At 41.7% G+C, this 20362-nt stretch overlaps 1 protein-coding gene across 1 annotated transcript in view; it reads right to left on the reverse strand.

The window, feature by feature from the left end:
• Positions 1-954: 954 nt before the first annotated feature.
• HSPBAP1 (HSPB1 associated protein 1) overlaps positions 955-20362 on the reverse strand; it is a 35758-nt gene continuing 16350 nt past the window's right edge. Inside the window, exons 3-8 of the mRNA XM_065637558.1 lie at positions 19937-20121; positions 15686-15822; positions 12409-12580; positions 4745-4828; positions 1724-1834; positions 955-1514 (exon numbers count right to left, since the gene is read on the reverse strand). Of these exons, the coding sequence (XP_065493630.1) occupies positions 960-1514; positions 1724-1834; positions 4745-4828; positions 12409-12580; positions 15686-15822; positions 19937-20121 (1244 nt within the window). The 3' untranslated portion in view covers positions 955-959. The remainder of the gene's footprint in view (positions 1515-1723; positions 1835-4744; positions 4829-12408; positions 12581-15685; positions 15823-19936; positions 20122-20362) is intronic.

The following is a 20362-nucleotide window of genomic DNA, read 5'->3' on the forward strand; positions in this document are numbered from 1 at the left end:
TTTTTCCAAGCCTCCATGCATAGCTTCAGTGTTAACCCATGTTCTTGCCTATATTTCAAGTTCCATAACCTTTTAATCAAAGGACCACTCAGCCTTCAAAAATGAATCCAAGGTCTGCTATACTTTGAAGAAACAATAGTCTTGTATAGCAACTACTTACAACCAAAAGGGAAAAAAAGCATTAAATTTTGATTGTTATGGTAAAGAGTAGGACAGAGGTAGAAAGTCATAACTGCTTTGTTTTGTTCCTTGGAGACTGGGAACTGTGCACATCTAGCTTTAAATAAATCATAACAGTAACTTCTCAATGGCCTTTTGTATCCCAGCTTCAAGTGTTTCCGAACCAGCTGAAAGCCACTTTCTTGCCAAGGGTTTTTGTCTCGCTCCATCCTAGAGCTTTGTGACAAAACTGGAGTTATTTTGTGGAAAGGAAGGAGTAGGTGCATTAACGAGTGCATTACCTCTTGGCTGAGGTTAAGTTTATCTGAACTTACTATTTCTAATGTGATCAACTAATCACTTGTTGACCAGTTTACTTTAATGTGGTCAAGGGCTGCAGTCTTCAGTCGGTCTGTCTTCTCCCACTTCCCACTCTTAGTCCCTCTCTGCTCTGTAACCATGTCCCAGCACTCCCACTCGAGTCTATTGCCAAGCCATACTTGCTTCACAGCTGAGAGCTGCAGAGCACTTTAAAGATCCCATCCACACAACAAGGTGGAATCATAACTGTGTGTGCTCTGTTTTGGTTATAACACTGAGAAACTGATTAAACACACCTTTCTCTTCCCAGCCATCATTAACCAGTTATTCTTCTTTCAGCTTAACTTCAGTCTGTCACTTAACCATTAACTGTGTCTATCTGTACCTAAAAATTATTTGAAATGAAACATCTGGCTTAAACACCCAGAACAAGGCTGCCATTTGGTTTCTTTATTTTGAAATGATAAAGCACTCTGGCATTAAACTCTTCCCTCCAACAGCAGCCGAGCCACTAAATTGATGACGCGTGGATTAACCAAACAGTCTAGCAAGTCATTGGTAGAAAGGGCTGCTTGTGAGGCGTTCGGACTGCCATCTGAATCCATTTGGTGTGCAGGTGTTTCACAGACATTACTCGTTACTAATTCCTTTCTGGTGCAGCGTAATTTTCTGAAATGTCCTCCTTCATTTTCATGGAGAAGATCTGTACCGTCACCTTCAACTGCAACTGTGCCTGTTGAGCTTGTTTCTTGAGACTGTGGTAAAACTTGAATAAGATGAGGTCCAAAAGGTATTTTCTGCAGCTTTTCTGCTTTAAGTGTTGAAAAGTCAAATTCATGGGTCAGTAATCTGCCAGCCTCTGGTTCACAGCTAACTTCTCTTCTCTTCCTCTTGCACGAAGTGCTTGTCCTTTGCTCTGCACCAGTGCTGCTGGAACATGCCGGCTCTGCCACGCTTGCCTTTTGACACTTGAAATATGCAGACACTGCTTGATTCAGGTACTGAAGATTGATTTCATGGGATGTTGCCTCAACCTAAGAAAACGCACAGGATACACTCAGTTAAAAGGAGAGATGTTTCATTTCAGCATTGCGTGATTATCTTCCATGAATTACTTTTGCTACATGAAGGGAAGAAATTTAAAATTCTTTTTCTCAGGCAGCAGTAAGACACAGTGGGAGCTAAGCAAAATGTCAGTAATTCTCTGTTATCACTGCTATAATGGGAGCAAGAGAGGGCTTACCTCAGTGGGATTTAGCCAGAGATCTCCATCACTGGGATTTTCTGCTGATTTTATGGCACACACCAGCACCCGAGTTATTGCTTCTTCTACACGGGCTTCATGATCTGCATCCTGCCTCAAGGGAACAGAAAGTGTTAGGAGACAGGTGAGCACTTGGGTCTCTCCAGAAAGCTGGAAGATCTTGGGAAGAACTAAATGGCTGGCCTTAGTTTGAAAGCCATGCTGATGTGTGCCATGTCAGTGAAAGGCTTCAGACTTGATGTTCCTACTCATGCCGCTACATGGGTAACAGCACAGGCTTTGGTGTCTGGTGCTACTCATCTGAACCAGAAAAAAATAAGTTGCGAAAAATAGGTTCTAGTCTGTTTATAATCTTTTCCCTTATTAGTGTTCTGGCAATTGAATCTGGTGCTTGAAATTAAAATGTAATGTTAGCATTTGATTTATCTATGCATTTATATAAGTCTTTAGGACTAGAAGGACCATGGAAGTATATAGCAAATTTTATATATCTACATCTCATGCCTAATTTAAGTACTTAAAACATACAGGATGTTACAGCAAGACAGCAACTATTACATCTGGGGGCTACAGGGGCACAAAATGAGTCTTAAGGAAATTCAGGAAATATTTCATCATGTAACATTAGCTGACATACCACTGCAGTTTTAAACATGAGTAGAAGGAAAAACATGTTTCCTCTGAAAGCTCTTTTGCAAAACTAAAAACTAAGTTAACAACTGGCTCTTTCTTTCAGGCCTTCGCTTCCTTCATCATCCCCTTGGGCAGCTGGATATTGGCTAGTTTAGGATGGCAGATCAAAGATTTATGTGATCTTTTTTAGCTTTCTTGTATGTGGAAGGAGGCACTAAGACTCTCTAAACAAGATGGGTGGCTTAGTTATTTCAATGACAAGTGCCTAGGAGTGGATACATAAATTTGCTTCCATTGAGGTGCTTAGGCATGCAACTTTCGGAGGAAAGATAAACCTAGTCCACTCTTAGCCCTGAACTGCCTAATTGTGGTTTCAGGGAACATGTCAAGCAAACCACACATCTTGCTAATATGAGTGAAGGCAGTAATTCAACCTGGAACCCTGAGCAGAATTTGGGACAGAAGCAGGGGGAAGTGCTCTTAGTGCTTTGTGGCTTCAAAATTGGCTTATTAATGGCCTTGTATAACAAGCCCCCAAATCACAGAGTTTGGTCTCTACGTGTGGAAATTATTTAAGGTGTTGCACTCTTGGTATTCAGCCTGGTCTGCTGAATAACAGCGTTGTACTGATTGCATGAGAGCATGTTAGGAAGCAAGGAATACTTTGACTAGCTCACGTCCAGCTGAAAACAAATTAAACTTCTACTCTAAAGCCTTGCCAATATAATTAATGGTTTCACTAGGACTATAGATGTTGGCATGATTCACATCTGTCAATATGAAAGCAGCTGGTAACAGCTGCAAGCAAGAACTGCTTGACTTGGTAATGGACATGTTCTCAGTATTGTCTTTCAGCATCCATCTCAGAATTTGTTTCTATAGATGGATTGCCCAACACCTAACAGTGCTGCCATTGTCAGCTGTGGGGATAGTTTCTGTCAGGAAATTTCACCTGGGTTGCAATAGCTACACATGTTTATGGCAGCTTTTGATATCCAAGGAGTGGGGTGTCTGTGTCACTCATTAGCAAGATCAAGCAAACATTCCTCTGTTCATGATGCCACACAACTACCTGCTTTTGGTGTCACCAAACAGGATCTTGGTGACTTCTGCAAGACCTTTATGACCAGAAAGGCCATGGAGTTTAGCTCTGCTTTTTTTTTTTTTTTTTTTTTTTTTGTGCAGCACATAAGAACAGCTGGAAATGCTGTTGCTAACACACCACCCAGCCAGCCGGGAGTTACCAGCCTGGCACAGCTGATCCAGCCCTGACCTGCTCCTCCAGAGAGGGACAATTTGGGAGGCACAGCTTAGGGTGCGAGCATGTGTGGTGACATCAGGGTCTGGGCGAGCACAGGGCACACAGCCAGTTCCTCTGAATTACCTCAAAAGCTGCTCCAATTTAAGGCAGGCTTCAATGGTTGCTCTACAGAATTGTTGGTGCTTTCTCTGGCACCAGACACAGCATGACTGTACTTAGGGCTATGTAAGAGCTCGGGTGGGCTGTGGCCTGCTGTCCTCTCTAAATACATAGTCTCATCTGGAAAATTTCTCCATAAGGGAAGGAAAGATCCAAGTGAGTTCCTCTGCTCTGCAAATGGTTGGCTTGATGTTGGTATGAGAAATGTATCGTGTGGTCTTTGAACAGCAACTGAACATGTGTGTTCATCTCCCTGCAGATTTCCAGTCTAATAAAGGTGTGGGGTTTTGGTGGGTTTTGTGTTTTTTTTTTTTTAAAAAGCAATATGTATTTTAGTGAGGCAGATTTCACAGGCCATTTCAAAGGGTCTTTTTTATATTAAGCTAGGATTAATGATAAAATAATTTGAATCAGAAAACCTTCTGGAGCACTGAGATGACATCCCTGGAACCATCCCATACATACTGGTTAACATGAGCAAGAAAAATCAAAGCCTGGGGAAAAGAAAATTAATTAAATACTTGAGAAAAATTCAACTCCAGGCAAATAAAAACTATCACAGAGAAATGAAAATTCAAAAATCCTCTGCCACCCCCTTCCTATCACATTAATCTGATTTAAAGTCTAAGTTACCCTTGCACACAAGCATGTGCTTGAGACAGAGCCGTTTTGTCTTCCCCTATTCAGCATAAGTCTAGTTAGCCCATAAAAAATTGGACATTAATAGCTTAGCTTGTGTTTAACTGTTTGCCTGATGGAGGTAAACTTGCATGTGATTTCTGCTGAATTGAGGCTTCAGATCTGGAACCCTGGGAGATTCTTCAGGAAAAACTGTATCCCCAGTCTCTTGACTATACACCCAGTAGGGCTGCCCCTGGCAGACAAGGGACAGAAGTGCAGGCAGATATGGAAATGCTACATCACCATGACATGAAAAGGAAAAATACCAGTTCAATCCAAGAGTTTATGCTGACAGTGATGGGATCAATGGATTCCACGTAGTGCCACCAGTGCCTTGGAACGAGCAGGACCTGGAATCGGAGATATTGCATGAGGGTACTAGCAGAAGCCTGTAGAAGGATAAAGTGTTTTAATCAAGGTGACGTGGGATGCGGAGACAGAATGAGGCAAGGAATAGGGATGGGGTAGGAGGTGATCTTTATTTCCTTCTTCTAAAGAGCCTTTTCTCAAGGTTTAAATGCCCACTCTCTCCTCCCATTGTATCAATGCTATCATGTAAGAAGTGCACATGATCTAGAACTACCTCTCATCCAAACTCCTCATGTGAATCAGGACTGTAACCTTATAACTGCTCTAGGAAAGCAAGGTCTGGCTGCACAAAGGGAGCGCAGCTGGTGCAGCAGCAGAGCCGGGCTTTGGAGAGAGGCTCAGCCAAGCAAGAATTCTTTTGTAGACTCTCCAACTGAGCAGACCTTCCAGTTCCTTTAGAAGGGCTGCCAGCTGGCTTCCCCAAAGAGCAGGTATCCCAATGCTCATCTAGGTGATTAACAATGTGCAGCCTTAATTCTGGTAAATAATGACCAGTATTAAACTTGTCACTTTCAGTAGACAGGCTTTTAAAATAAGCTGTCCCAGAAATCATGGCAATCTAGTTTAGATCGGAGCTTTACAACTGTATCAGGATGATAGCTGTGACATAAAATTGATTCTAACCCATGGCTTTTATGGTACAAAGACATTAATGTTGTTTTGATGATATAAGACAAGCTTTACAGATTACTGAACATTAACATAGAGCTATCAAAAGTATAAAAGATGGTTTTTGACAAGGAATAAAAATGGTCAGAGACAGATAAAAATATATACTTCAGAACGGGGAGAGTGAAGCAATGATCTGTATCTGAATTGCGGACAAGTCTTTTTCTTGGTAGGTACAAATTACTTTAAAAGAATGTTCTGCTACTGAGATAGCCCTGTGCTTCATTACAACAAAACACAGCTAATGAGAAAATGTCTGTATAGGAAACAATGACGGTGGCCCTAGTCCTGCAAACACTTACAGGACAGTTGGAGCAGAGGCATTTTTGGGCCAGAGGACAAAATGTTCTCCACAGGTTTCAATTTAAGTCAAACAGACAAAGCATTGGCTCTCTAAAGGTCAAAAACATTTGGAAATTATACTTCAATCCAGTAGAGCATACAAACCAGAGAAGGAAGTCAGTCTGTGAAGGGCTGTTATTTAAAAAATATCACCAATTAGTTATTCCTGACATCTAAAAGTGTACAAAACCCTACACAGTCTGAAGCCAAAACATGTTTTCTAACCTGAACAATTTTCAGAGTCGTGCTTTTACCACAGAAACCTACACTTTAAATGAAAAGTGCAGTTGTATTAACCGTTAGCAAGTGTTGACCCACATGTCATTGACTGCAGAATCATACCAAAAAAAACCAAGCACTCATCTGCCCTATAGGGGATCTTACACTGAACTCTGTTAAGGAACGTGGGTGCCCTCCAAATGAGAGGGTGTAATGATAAAGCCTGGAAAACTTCATTATACAGCAGAAGAAGGCAGAGCTGCTGGAGTAAGTAGCTGTTTCCAACAACAAGGTCCTTACTGTGAGACTTGTGCAGGACGAGTGAGCTTGTAACAGGCTGGAGAAGCGGATGAAGACACCAGGGAATTGGGGAATGGTGCAGAGGGACTATGTAGCAAGGGAAAAAAAGTGAGAGGCAAATTTAGTGTAAAAAGGTTCAGTAAGGCTGCCTGGAAAAACAAGATGGAAATTATGAATGGAATGTGCTGGCCCAACACAACTTGCATTGCAAAGCAGAGAATTACTTTGGAAAGAAGAGGTAAGACTAGGAGGAAAATACAATCCCCCCAAATAGTCCAGTCTTTTCAAAGCAAAGAGAAAGAACTTGATCTTTGGAGAGAGTCATCAGATTTTACTTGCCAGCAGGTTAAGGGTAATAACTGCAAAGTTGTGCATTTCTGCAGCTGGCACTGTTTGCTGATGCAATTTATTGAGCTATGACCCCAAGAGGCAAACCAGGTACTATAAAGACATTTGCTCTCCCTCTTTTATTTTTGGGTAAGCTTATGCTTATTAAAATAAGGACTTTTACCAGCAAGAAAACTGAAATTATCAAAAAGCAAAAAGGACTCAAACTGTAAGGAAGATGAAATGGAAAAAAAAAAGTAAAAAAAAAAATACAGCTGGCAACAGAGCAGCAGAACTAACAAAAGACAAAAAAAATATCCAGCAAAGAGAAGAATAGGATTATGCTACCTTTGCAAATTAGTATTGTTCTTGGTTTGCAAACTAGAAGCAAAAAAAGCCCCACAACAAAACCAAAACAAACAAAAACCCACTGCTACCTCCTCCAGCTATCAATTCCACAATAAAATAAAGCAGATTCCATATGTTTATGAATATGGGACACAGATTTAGCTATATTTGAAACTACATTTTAATAGGCAATATTATAGTAAGCCACAGTGAAATAACACATGCACACAAAAACGCAGTAAATGTTTTACAGGGAAAACGTAAAGTGCAAAAGCAAGACAGAACTATTCCAACGTAAAAGATAATATTTTGTTAGCTTGCTTCCTGGAGAATATATCTAGTTTTGTGGGCTGGGAAGATACTGATCTAAACAGCAACTAATCAGATAATTTTAATATTTAGGCTAGAGGTAGGCAAATTTAGCAGATGAAATCAAAGTAGGACAGAAATCTCAGAAAAGATATAATGAAATTCTGGTCTGTAATGGGAGGAAAGAAACCAAGAGAACAGTTGGGTGAGCAAGTGGAACAATGCTGAAGACTTGTACAGCACAGAGAACAGAAAAGGTTTAAATTCTCAATGGACATGATTAACTTGATACAGTGCAAAGGTAGGGCAAAGGTGCGATTGCTTCAGAAAGAGAGCACACCCTGAAGTGAAATATTATACCAAGAAATTCCTGCTCATTAGAAAAAGGTTTTTGGGTAAATGTGCAAGAAAAGGAAGCACCAAAGAACGTCAGTGCGATGAAAAGAAAAAGATGGGAGGCTACGGGGGGACCCAAGCAAATCCCAGAGCTGTTTGCAACCCTGGCAATGAAAAATAAAATAAAGAAATGCATAGTCAACTCTGTGCGAGTGCTGCCACCCCAGCCTGTGCCCCGTTCCAGCTGCCGCCTGGCTGACCTGCTGCTCTCCTCCCTCCCCAGCTGGGGTCTTCCCACCTGCTGAAACAGCGCCAAGGGCCACTGATGCCAGGAACATGGCACAGCCCCAGGGAAATGCACAGGGAACAGCAGGGAATGGGGCTGTCACCGTGCTGTGTCCACAAGGACCTGGCAAGGGACTCAGGGAAGAGGTGGAAAAATAGAGTTGGGAACTGGCAGCTTTCATCTTTGGTTTGCTGGATTTTTTGGAGGGTGCTCATGGGGTTCTCCATGTGAGTTGTACACTGGTGTTTTCATCACCAGTTCTAGTGTAAATTTGGCTCCTGGACTTTTCTGCCTCTTCTGTGATGGAGATGACAGCTCTGGTGTTCAGAGGTTGAGCTGGGCTGTCTGCCTTGTCTCATGGGTGATTTGAGGCCAGCTCTCTAGTCTCCCACACGAAACTTTTTCCTTCCTTCCCTAAAACAGAATTATCAACAGTCTACTATACATAAAGCTGCAGACAACTCTGAATTCTCCTTTTCTAAAAAATCTCTTTTCCGTCAAAAGTAGTTTCTCAATGTAACCCTTTAGAAAAAAAGTATTTTGCATACATTGTGCTGGAACATTTAATTGCCTTTTAAAAAGTTTGAGTTACTGCATTTCCTGACTTAATACAACACTTTGGTTTTGGTGGGTTTTTTGTTTGTTGTTTTTTTTTTGGTTATTCAGACTGTCTGTTCTGCTGTTCCCCACTTTAAGCCCATGTGAAGTTTGTACCCCCTTTCTTTAAAGGGTGGCACATAGGGAAATCCCTCCCTGACTTACTGAAGATTTCTGCTTGGTCAGGGTTGGCTTAGAAGGCAGAGGTTTCTCTGTGCTGCTGAGCAGGATCCCATGGTGTATTTGATGCTGCAGCAGGAGCACAGAAAGAGAAAACCTTGCAGCTATACGAAGGAACTTAGTGGTAAGTGTAGTTGTGGACGTAGACTGAGATTAAGATGTGTTTCTTTAGACTTTCAGAAAGCAGGCAAGCAAAGGCAGAGGAGGAGAGCTGCTTTCTGAGCAGCAGACCGCGGTGAATGACAGCAAGCAGTAACGTTGACCTTTTTCTAAAATCATTTTTTCCCATGCTGTGACAAAGTTTTTCAAGGCTGGAAGGGAGCATCCTTCTTGGACTCGATGTACCTCTAAGACTAGCTCAGTTAGGCCTTGCCTTGCACATCTGGTGTCAAGAGCTGCCCTGCAGCTCCTCAGGCTCCAGGCTGCACCCAGGGCAGGGGGCAGGAGAGCAGCAGCGGCGCAGCGCAGTGCTGCCTGCACAGCACGGGTGCCGCTGCCCCTCCTGCCCGGGGTGGTGAGGGAGACGATGGCACTGCCCACAGAAGCCTGGCAGGCGAGCCGCTTGCTCTCTGTCTGGAGGGCAGCTGTGTGGAGCCTCACACACACACCTTCGGACAAACTGAGATGAGCTTCCTAGGCTTTTTACCACTGTCAAGTTATATGGATATGAATTAAGAGGAAGATGGATTAAGAGCAATTACATTAGTGAGCAGGAAGGAAGCAAGAAGCTGGTGAGAAGTGAGGCGGAGGAAAAAATAATCAATGATTCTATATTTGTATAGCATCTCAGTGTTTCATAGCCTTTTCAGCTAGTATTCATACCTCCTATTTTTAATCATCAAAAAAGTTAAGCATCTATGCGCACGGCCTCCTTTTATAGCCTGCGCTGAAGGACAAGACAGGATGAATGTTCCTGCAGGACTGTAATTGTACAGCAGGGAGGATGAATCGCCTGGTAGAGGTGCCAGGTTCTTCCCACTGATGGCAGACAGGACATCTGTCCTGGAGAGGGTTTAAGTTGCAGGTGGCAGATCCCATCCTAACTCTCTTAACACTTGTGCCAGAGCGTGGGGTGGAAGATACTAGAACAGACATGTGTTGCCTCATTTGCAGTCTTTTAAGCAGTATTTGTATATTTGTGAAAACAATCAAGGTGTTACTACAGATATTGCAGAATTTTTGAACAAATAAAATACTGGTGCTTTGGGTGAAAACTTACTAGTTCAGCAAATACAAACGCACCAGCAGTCAACCTCCTGCTCTGTACTTACCACTTTCCTTGCAACCATCATGTAAGTGGCCAGGTCTAAATATTTATAAGGAGGGTGACAACTTGAGCTTGTAACTTTGTGCATATAGTCATGTACAGCTGTAAAACTCTGAACTACTCAGCTGCCAATTTAAAGAAGTTAGCTATCTAAATGTTACTACAACTTGTATCGAGAACAGATCACTAATGTATAACTAGAAGTTGCATTAAGATCTCTGTGGAAATGCTGCCGACAGCCACTGGTCGAGTACAGGATGAAACCTTATAAAGCCTAAAGTCTCAGCCACCTACCAAAATGTGTAACAGAGATTCACCTCTGAACAACTCGGTGAAAAAGCACAAAGGGTGCAATCGAAGTACACATCGTGCATCGGCACAATGTTATATCAAGGAATTCTGCTTTGAAGTCTTAAAGGGGTGTAGGCAAAGGGCTTGTAGCAAACAACGACCAGAAGGTGGCATTAGACACATGACGTTTTTGATATTCAAAACTGCACTCACTCTACATGCAGTTGCTCTCCTGAATACCTAAGAACACCTTTGTCTTTATTTTCAAACCTTTATTGTTCCAATATCTAATCTAAAATGTTCTACGTATCCTCTGGGAGAGAGTGGAGATGCTATATATTATCACAAATAAAACTGGCTGCAAACTCTGCATTAGTTGTATTAATTCTACATGAAAACCACTGCTAAGCATGTATCAAGATTGTTGTTATTTAGGGATCTGCTCCCTTGTTAACAAAGGTGTCATTCCTTGCCTCCCCATCAAATGCCAGCAGTCTCCAGCCACCTGCCCCAGAAGCTTCTGGATGAGATCCTGGAAAGCACGACCTGAAAGGTGCTGATAAAATGGATGAAGGCAATAGCTCACTGCTCCATCATTGCCTCTGCATTACTTTCCCCCCAGAAATCCACACAGTGTCTCCTTCATGGCAACACAAACAATTTGTATGACTGAGGTGACTCAAGATTTTTATTCCTAGCAAGGTTAATTTGTAATTGCTTTAAGCCTAATTAAAATCAAGATCATATTAAGGGTTCACTACCATATTTGATCATTCCAAAGGAGAGTATAAATTGAAATAGTGTTGGGGATCGTGGATAATGCAGTGCTGAATGGATGTGGCATTTTTATCAATAGCAAAAATTTGTTGAGTGCTGCAACCTTACAAAGTGCAGAGTGTAAAACTAATCATTTGCTTTAGGAGTATGACTGGGAGCTAATGCAGTGCAAACAATGAAGGTTGATCAGAGATACCCCACTCGCAACTGCACCAGCAGCAGAATATATTGTTTCCAGTTGATAGACTTCATCTTCTTATTGGAAACTACTATCCTGCTCCAGTCTGCCATCTCACTAATTCACAGGAGTGCCCCTCACTCTGTCTCCCCAAAATTACCTGGATTAGCAAAAATCTGTATTTTATATTGTTGAAGGCAGCTGAGTTTGCCAGCTAGGGCCAAGCAAGGGAACACCTGTGGGAGTCATTGAGCTGGCAGGTCGAAAGAGGTGTCAGCATCTGGCAGGAGAATGGTGAAAAGGCTCTAGAAGAGGCAACTCCGCTGTCATAAGGAGTTGGAGCAGTGAACGCTGCAAAATTCCTTTGGAAAGGCTTGATAGTTTGAGATGCGTGGGAGTGCTTTACAAGGACATGCACTGCTGAACAAATGAAAAAGGGTAATGCAGACTCCAAATACAGACCATGTAGTTTAAATAAAGAAGGACACTTTATGGCAGGAGACTAGGAATTAAGAGTCCTGAGCGCTACTCCCATCCTGCTGCTGACTGCCTGTGTGACAAGGCAGGCAGTTATAATTGAACTTTCTCAGTAAAACAGGGTTAACAATATCCTCACATCCTTGTAAAGCACCATGAAACTTCTGGATGGTGTGCGCTCTACATGCAAGTATCATCATTATAATATTCTATTGCTATTAAAGCAACAAGTTGGGCCAATGTTCCCTGGTCAAGGTTATTCACCATCAAAATCTGAGTTCCTTTGCTGGCTCTATATCCTCATTAATCAAACACACTTTATGGAATATACTGGCTTCAGAGTAGACAGGTTGAAGTTCCGTTCAAGAAAGTTTTAAAGCAGACAAATTGGAGGTGATTGCAAGAACTGTGATGGAATTGGGCAGCTGATTGAACTAACTCTCCAAATGTTTGTGGGTTTTGTACAAAAAAAGGCTAGTAACGTAACTGTGAGCAGAGAACGTTCCCGTGCTGAGAGAAATAGATCGAGCCTGAGTGAAGAGCATAAGAGGAAGGAAGTACCACAGTCAGTTTGTTAAGATTTCCTAGCCTTTAATTAGCCAGTTAAATAATTTACTGGAATGTTTAAACTAATGTAAAGCTCATATGTGAAGGATACCTGTCCTGGACTGAGTGTAACCACATGGGCCGTTGTGTTCCTGAACTCAGGAAAGCGTTTCAGATCAGGGTTGGCAACGTTGACTTTGCTGAATATGCTGGATTCCTCATAAGGGATCCTGGTGGGATAAAGGAAGCTGGTGTCACCAGGCGGAAAGAGGTGCCATCTCTTCCTGAAAATAGAGAGAAGATAAAAATGTATTCAGTGTGTGACAGTTACAGCAAAGAACTAAAGGCAGTAGCAAGGTTTTCAATAAAACATAAATCTGCCTTGCTGTGTGAATCTCCTACGCAGTGAGAACACAGGCAGTGCTCACAGGCTGTCTCCTAAAAGTGTTTTTAAAATATTCCACTTTTTAATTTTTTTAAACTGAAAAGATTTACAGCTTCTCACCAATTATTTTTAAAAGGCAGATAAAATAACATTAAAAAAATAACCCCCCTCCCATCTGGTTCCTCCTTCCTCCCTTTTACAGAGCAGCATGCAACATTTACAGATGCTGAGCTCTAAAAACTGCTCTATAAACCAGGGGAAACAGTTTTGTTAGAGAAAGCGTACTTTTGTTTGCCGAATGAATAGCTGCTGTACTCATGTTTGTTTTAAAAGGAGGGTATTGTGTGTTTAGAATAGTAAGAGTAAAGGAGTGTGGATGTGATCATGTTTCCTATCATCACCTACAGTAACTACTTGGCTGTTAGGTCACAAAACCCTCATTCCTAGTAAAACTCACATTGATGCTTCCATCTCACAGACATGGACATAAACATAGACATAAACATCCTCAGACACCCGTATTTTTTGGTGTTATCAGTACCACATGATGAAAAAGTGTTTTGTTTGGGCCATGGTTTTAGGAACTCACTGGCGTGACTAAATGCCCAGATGGAGCAAGACAGGGACACTCTGCTCATGAGGGGACTCGTGTTCCAGGTTGCTCTTCATGCACCCAAAGAGATGGGTTAACACACTGCGGTGCAGGGCCAAGCAGAGCTGAGAGATGGACCTTGTCCTCAGGAAATAATGTCTCTATTTTACTTACACAGACCAGATCAAAGAGAGAAAAAAGAATATGCCAGAACTGGTGGTGCCAGTTTTATGGGTACTATAAATGAAATATGTTAGCAGGTACATATGTTATTTAGGAATAGGAGTTTTATATGGCAGTACTTTAGGTGATGGAAATACAGAAAGAAATACAGAAGGGGAGAATTTATTACATTTAAGAGGTGCCAGACAATCAGTACAACACTGACCAATGCATTTAGCAATGGAAAAGTAGAGGCAGTACTTCACCGCACAGCTGGACAGTTTGTGCAGCTCTTCTCTTTGTTTCAGACTCTGGCAAGATCTTTTCTTTTTGCCCCTTGCTTGGTACTCATTTATTGCTTTTTGCCTACTGCTTCTGGTTGTCAGTTCTGAGCCACAGACCTGAAAATGGGAGAAAAGCAGCCAAATGGCACAAAAACAGGAGAGAGAGGAATAGCAGGATAGCCAGAACTGCAGAGATAGGCACAGAGGGAAGTGCCATAGGCTGCTGACATTTCTTGGTAATTCCCAAAGCTGGGTGCAAGCACAACAAATAGTTCTCCTGAAACCCAAGCCCTATTGCAACTTTATTTTGCCCTCCAAGCTAAACTCTCTGAAGGGGCAGAGAATAACCAGGTTAGGAGGCTCACAGGTTAATCCTGCAGGCTCATGACAAAGCAGTATCACGCAGCAAAAAATTAAGAAGCCCGAGGGACGCAAGGAGGAAATTCAAGACAGCAGCAAAGGGCTAAAGAGTTGTCTCTGACTTTCCAGCAAAGGCAAATCTATTTAAGTTTAGCATAAGCTTATATTCTGTTACAAAGCCTGTCTGATTTTTGAGTCTCCAAAGGGAATCTTTCTGCTCTGAAGAAGCTCAGGATTCACAAGCTTGTGGAAGTTTGCAATCTAGTTATAGACTTTGCTATGAAGAGGAAAACATTTTTATTTTTTCAGGCCATGCAAAGGCTTTAGGCTTTTTCTTCTTTCCCTGAGAGGAACAAAGATTTTGTTTTACCAGAGGGGGAATAATTGTCTTGAGAAAGCAGGCAAAATCACTGCGTGACACTGAAACTCTGGCTCCAGTTCAACACCTGAAGGTAAAGAGCAAAGAGGCAGGGCAGGTATGAGGTCTGCTGGACCACCGTGCTTATGTAGCCTAACCAGTATTTAGGTAGATCCTTAGAAGAAATTTTAGGCAGGTAAATCTCATGGTTTTCAATGAGATTTCTGGCTCCTAAATAGACTTTAGTGTCTGGAGTTCAACGCATAATGCTTATTGATGTGATATGAAGCCTACAGGACTGGCTGCAGCAACGCGCAGTGCTGAGAGGGGCTTTCAGAGTGTCTCTGCTGCATGTTCACCCAAGGATCTCAAAGCTGTTTAGAAACATGAATGAAAACCTGCCTGAGAGCTAAACAGAATTATCCTTTCACAGATAAGATGCTAGCATGCCTCACTTCCAATCCTGCACCTTAATCACAAGACCACCATGACTTCACTGCTCTATAAAATGTCAGAGTAATTAATCACACTAAAATCCCAATGGCAAATTACTCCTTCCAGTCTATACTATCAAACTTTAAAAATGCATGCAACTTGTTTTGTTACTCTAGCATTACTCTAGCAATAATAGTAACAAAAAAACACCCTGAGGCCTATATACAAGGAAAGGAATAAAAAAGAATGAGGGAAAAAAAAGACAGCATGCAAACAGGCAGAAAGATACAGCAACAAAGCCACATGCTCCAAAATCAGTCTGGAGCCTCAAGTGTACCTTCCAACTTTGCTCACAGCTGGCTGCTCCCATTCTGATGTTCCCCTTTTAAATTAATTCTTGCAGACTATTAGAGGCTCTTGCACAGAGAATATCGTAAAAGTCTGAAGTAGTTTGTTTCTATTTTGTTTCTGGGCTTTTTATTTTTAACTCTGTCTCCTGATTCCAAATTCCTGAATTCATAACTATGAGGAAGATTAAAATGTTTATTATTGGACCACATAACAAGCAGATCAGAAAAGATCTTCCTCAAACAGAAGAAAACAAAATTGTGTTACATTCATGATCCAGTCAAACTCCAAACCCCTGAAGTTCTGCCATTTCCTACAGAAGAGTTCTGATGCTCTTCAACCATTGAAAGCTTAGAAAACTAAAATAATCAGGACTTAGAATTAATATTCAAGAGTCCTAAACTAACTCTATAGCACAGTATAACTTTCCCCTGTAGTCCTTGTATATATATATGCACTTGTTACCTTCCTTGTACTTGCAACACCAAGTTGCAGCCGTAGGAGTCCAAATGGCAGGGGGTGTTCGCTCCTTCAGAACCGATCCATAGCGTGCTCTCTTTTCCACCTCTTTCAGGAAAACCGAAGTCAGACCACCGTATATCCTACAGCAATGAAAAGGTTATTTATGCAAGCTGTTCAACTGATTCACATCCCACCCTCAGCTCTCCGAGTCTCTTGTCTTCTCCCTCCACTGCTCAGTTGCTCTTTACCCACTTGGTGGGGTTCCTCCGTGCGTGGCCTCTGCCCCTTCTCCAAAATTCTCCTCTCGTAGCACTTCTTCTGTTTTCTTCTTTTTCTGTCTGACTACAGAGCCTCCCAGATTTCCATCTCTAGCTCTCACCCCAATATTTCATACTCGTCAAGTTACCCATTTGCTCTACAGAAGGACTGCCCAACCACTCGTGGCCACACGCGGCTTCTTTTCCTTCTTTTCAAACACTTTTTTTTTTCTCCCCTTTCTCCAGTCTTAACCACCCACCCAAGCACAGGATTGCTTTTGGAAAAATTCTGATATATGGCACTTAAAAAAAAGAATGAAAGGAAGGAAAAAGCCCTATTCCCTTTTCAAACCAATCTAATAATCCACGCTGCATGTTTGCTCTCTCTTTGCTCCTGTCTCAGGTTTCTCCGTGTACTCTGGAATTACAGACTTTACCCCATTTGTATGACTTTATTCCTGTGGTATGCTGGGTTTTCTAAGTTCCTTATTGTTTAATGGACACATTTTTCTCCTGTCTTTGCAAGTGTGGAGACAGTGAACTTAAACCAACCCAATTACATGGCGAGAAGGGTCAGAACAGGCGTGCATCTGTTATGAACATGATCCTGGAGCCTTCCAGTCCACCGACCCTCCCACCAGCAATCCCTTGGGGATGACAGCTGGAACGAGGGTCAGCGAGGTATTTTTCAGGCAGTTCAAGGGTTTTGCAGGATGGCTCTGTACAGCTTGGATAAAGATTTCCTGTCTTTCTGTAGCTGACCCTTCTACCTGCAGGGTCTGATCACTTGTTTATTGGAAAGCATTTGGAGTAAACCCGCCAGAGACACTGGTGCCTTCTGGCTGCAGCCCCAGACTGAGCCTTAGGAAACAGAGATTCAATTCCCAGCTTCCTGATGGTTTCAGGCAAATCACTTAATCTCTGAGTTTTATTTTTCCCATCTTGAAAAGGAAGATAATGGTATTTGTTCCATTCCAGTAAAGTACTTTGGGGTCCTTCACATCATCTAACTTCAGGAACCTAATTTGAGCTTGGCTCCTGCTCTCGTCACAGCACTCTCAATCACCCCTTGGAAAAGCCTCTCTCTTTTTGCTGTTTATAAAGAGAAAATAGGAGTTAAGCCTCCTAATTTAAGTATGTGAGCTAGCTCTTTGCAGACAGGTGGATGACTGTCCTTTTTTAAGATCTATGGATGAGGAAAACTACAGCTAGACATTATTATAAGCATGACTCTGTATCAAGAAACCCTTAAAATGAGTGATAGCCTTCCCAAAATTAGGTGTTGCTAAAGATTTTGAATTTCAGAGTTATTGATTTTAAAGATACCATTTGAAAAAAATGCAAAGTGTAATATAAACATTTGTCAAAGGCAGCAAAAAATCAAAAAGAAAAAGTTGCTCCTACAGATTTCAGCAGCCATAAAATTTAAAATCCAATAAAACTATTTCAGTGATAAAGTTAAGTGTAACACCATTTCTACACTTTAATCTCACACCTTAATAGTTTTTGTATTTTGTTACAATTTAAGAGGAAAGAAAGCACACATAATAAATATTAGATTTAACAGAACTTTTTGAAAATGCTGCAGCAGTATTAAGTAGTTGAAGTGATTATGGGTAAAACAGTTTTTAACCAATGAACTGAAAAGGAACTGGTAGGATTACCGAAATCTTGTCACAGTGGGTTCCTTTTCTACCATAAAAAGCCACAGCAAGAAGAAATGCACTAAAAGGTGTTCCAACCATAACAGATGGTACATTAGTTGTGAATTATATTTATTTCATTTGCTGCTTATAATGAAGTTAATCTGTACCCGTATGTCACTTTAAAAGGTCTCATTTCTATTTAAACTTCATGCATATATCTTGCTTCTGATTTATATCTCAAATTCTGTAATGAAATATCAACTGAACAAAAAATGTAAGATGCTAGATACTGCTCATAGATTAGAATAATGGAATCATTACCTTAGCCTACACAACTGTAAATGATAAACAGTGCAATCTAAATTTCAAACAACTTCTAAACGGCCCTATTAATCACTATAAATAACAGTGCGGTTGGCCTTCTTTTCCCCTTCATGTCACCTTACGTAAATCTAAATAAAATCTAAAAAGAAAAAAAGGGGTTATCATCAAATTCAAACAGGAATGGAAGATAATTTCTACAAAGAACTCTTTTAGCTGGTAAAAATTTTGCAGCAGCGTTTCAAAAGCCGTATGAGCCTGGAACTGATGGATGCATTTCACTCCCATGCCTGTGAAACTGGCAGATGACATACACCATATTTGCTTGCATAACACCATTGATTTTTTTCCTTCCCAGATTCTGCTCAAAAAAAAAATCCACAGTATAACCATTACATGTGTCTGTTCTAAAATTGCAGTACAATCTGTTGCTTGTTATAGGTCAGGTGATAAGGTTGCGGTGTGGCACCTGCACACAAATGCGATTCCTGGAGCGTCAATTTTGTTCTTGAACTGGGGCAAGGGGAAGGAGGAAGAGGTAGGAAAATGCTTTGTTTCCTTCAAGTGTGTTTTTATTGACCGAAGGAAGCAGCAGGCTATTCAGGTCTTCTGAGCTGCTATTATCTTGTGCCACAAAACACAGGAAAGTGCTGTCTGTTGAGGCAGAAAGAGAGAAGACCAAGGCAGGACCACAGAGAGGGGATGTCGCCCAAAGATATGGGGAAGCCTGAAACATCCCTGGAGCTCCCAGCTTAGTTCAAACCACACCATGACCCAGTATCAGTTGTGCAGCCCAAGTTCTGCGATCCTGGTTGTGTTTCAGTGTGCCAGGGAACCGAGGGGAGAAAGAAAGGTAAGATGGTCTCCGTGCCCAAACCCTGCATTCCCCCCCAGCAGAACAATGGGAGACAGTCTGAAAAAGACTAAGCACTGAAAAATACTGATTTTACTGGTATAAAAGAATAAAATACATGTAAGGACTACAGGAAACGGTTTCTGAGGAAATAATTAATTTGAAGGGGCTTGTCAGTTTGTATTCTCTGTCAGTCCCGTGATACAGTGTTTGAAAGGAATTACAATTCCATCTTCACATTTGAAAGTTTAAAGATGAATAAGGCTTCATTTACTATTCTTTCTTTACATCTTTGGAAAAAATACACCTTTTCTAGAGCTATGCTTAATTTTGCCCTCTTATAATCTGCAAGAAGTAGCAAGAATATAGATGAACCAATACACTGACATAGCAGGTAGACACAAGGAAAGTAAAAGAAAATACCCAGCCAGGTGTCCTAATACCTGCATTTGGAAATCACCATAGATTATGTACTTCCATGGACAGATTACTTCATGTATTTTACCGCCTCCACAGACAATCAAGGATAATAATCCCGCAGACTCGGAATCTCTCCTCCTTGCAAAGAGCCTAAATATATTAAGGGAAGGAACTGTGCTACTTGAGAAAATGAGCCACGAGGCACAACATGGAGCAGACTCATGTTACAGCCTTGTTGCCACAAGTGAACCCACGCCACCAAATCCCCTCTCCTGAGTGGAGCTGGTAATCCAGGTACCGTTTGGTACAAGGTGGATCTGGGGCAGCAGCAGGGTCTCCAGTTTGCACCATGCCAGGCCTGCCTGTCATCTCCACAGGCCATTCCCACCCCATGTCCACACCTCCAGCAGAGGTGCAGGGAAGGCGCTTGGCTGCAGAGGTCACACACATCACTCCATGCTCCCCCAGCCTGCACAGGCACAAAACAATGCTGGGCTAACTGGGAAGGGGTGTGCTGCCAATCTGGTAGTTGTTTTTGTCACTTTTGGTGGTTTTTAAGCGCATAAGGAGACCTAGAATTTGAGATAGCTGCCACTTGGTACTAGTTCTCTGTCAGCCTGAGAGCCAATAGCTTTTATTTCAGAATTTTAAAATAAATGGCCAAAGAAGCAGAGAGGGGATAGCAGCAAGGGTTTCAGAAGTGACATTAGATAATTTGCAATGATTAAGCTAGAATGAGATAATATTAATGCGTTACCTGGAAAATTTCTGGCTTGTCTTCAAATATCCTGGCAATGTATTTGTAGTCAGCATAAGCCCAATATTTGGAGTACTCGTAACAACTGAGCGGTCCAGAGAGAGAAGGCGGCTGCCCACAGCTCCATGCCAAAAACTCTTCAAGTGTAGCCTCCACATAGCTACACCTGGTTTCAAATTGGGGAACTAGAGCAACAAAAGAAAACCCAAATATCACAGGAGCACTGAGCACAGAAACAGTAAAAATAATACGTAGTTTCTCAGCTTTGGTTAAATGCAACATGAGATAGGAAGTGGGACGAGGTGGCTTGACTCTGGTCAATAAAATGGTTCTTATCACCCAGCTCATCGTTAAAAGTCTGAGACTACTGGATTTTCATTAAGGTTTAAATGAATGGCGTTGAACTTGCCGTGAGGTAAAAGCACA

The sequence above is a fragment of the Caloenas nicobarica genome, chromosome 6, assembly GCF_036013445.1.
Source record: "Caloenas nicobarica isolate bCalNic1 chromosome 6, bCalNic1.hap1, whole genome shotgun sequence".
NCBI classification, from domain to species: Eukaryota; Metazoa; Chordata; class Aves; order Columbiformes; family Columbidae; genus Caloenas; species Caloenas nicobarica.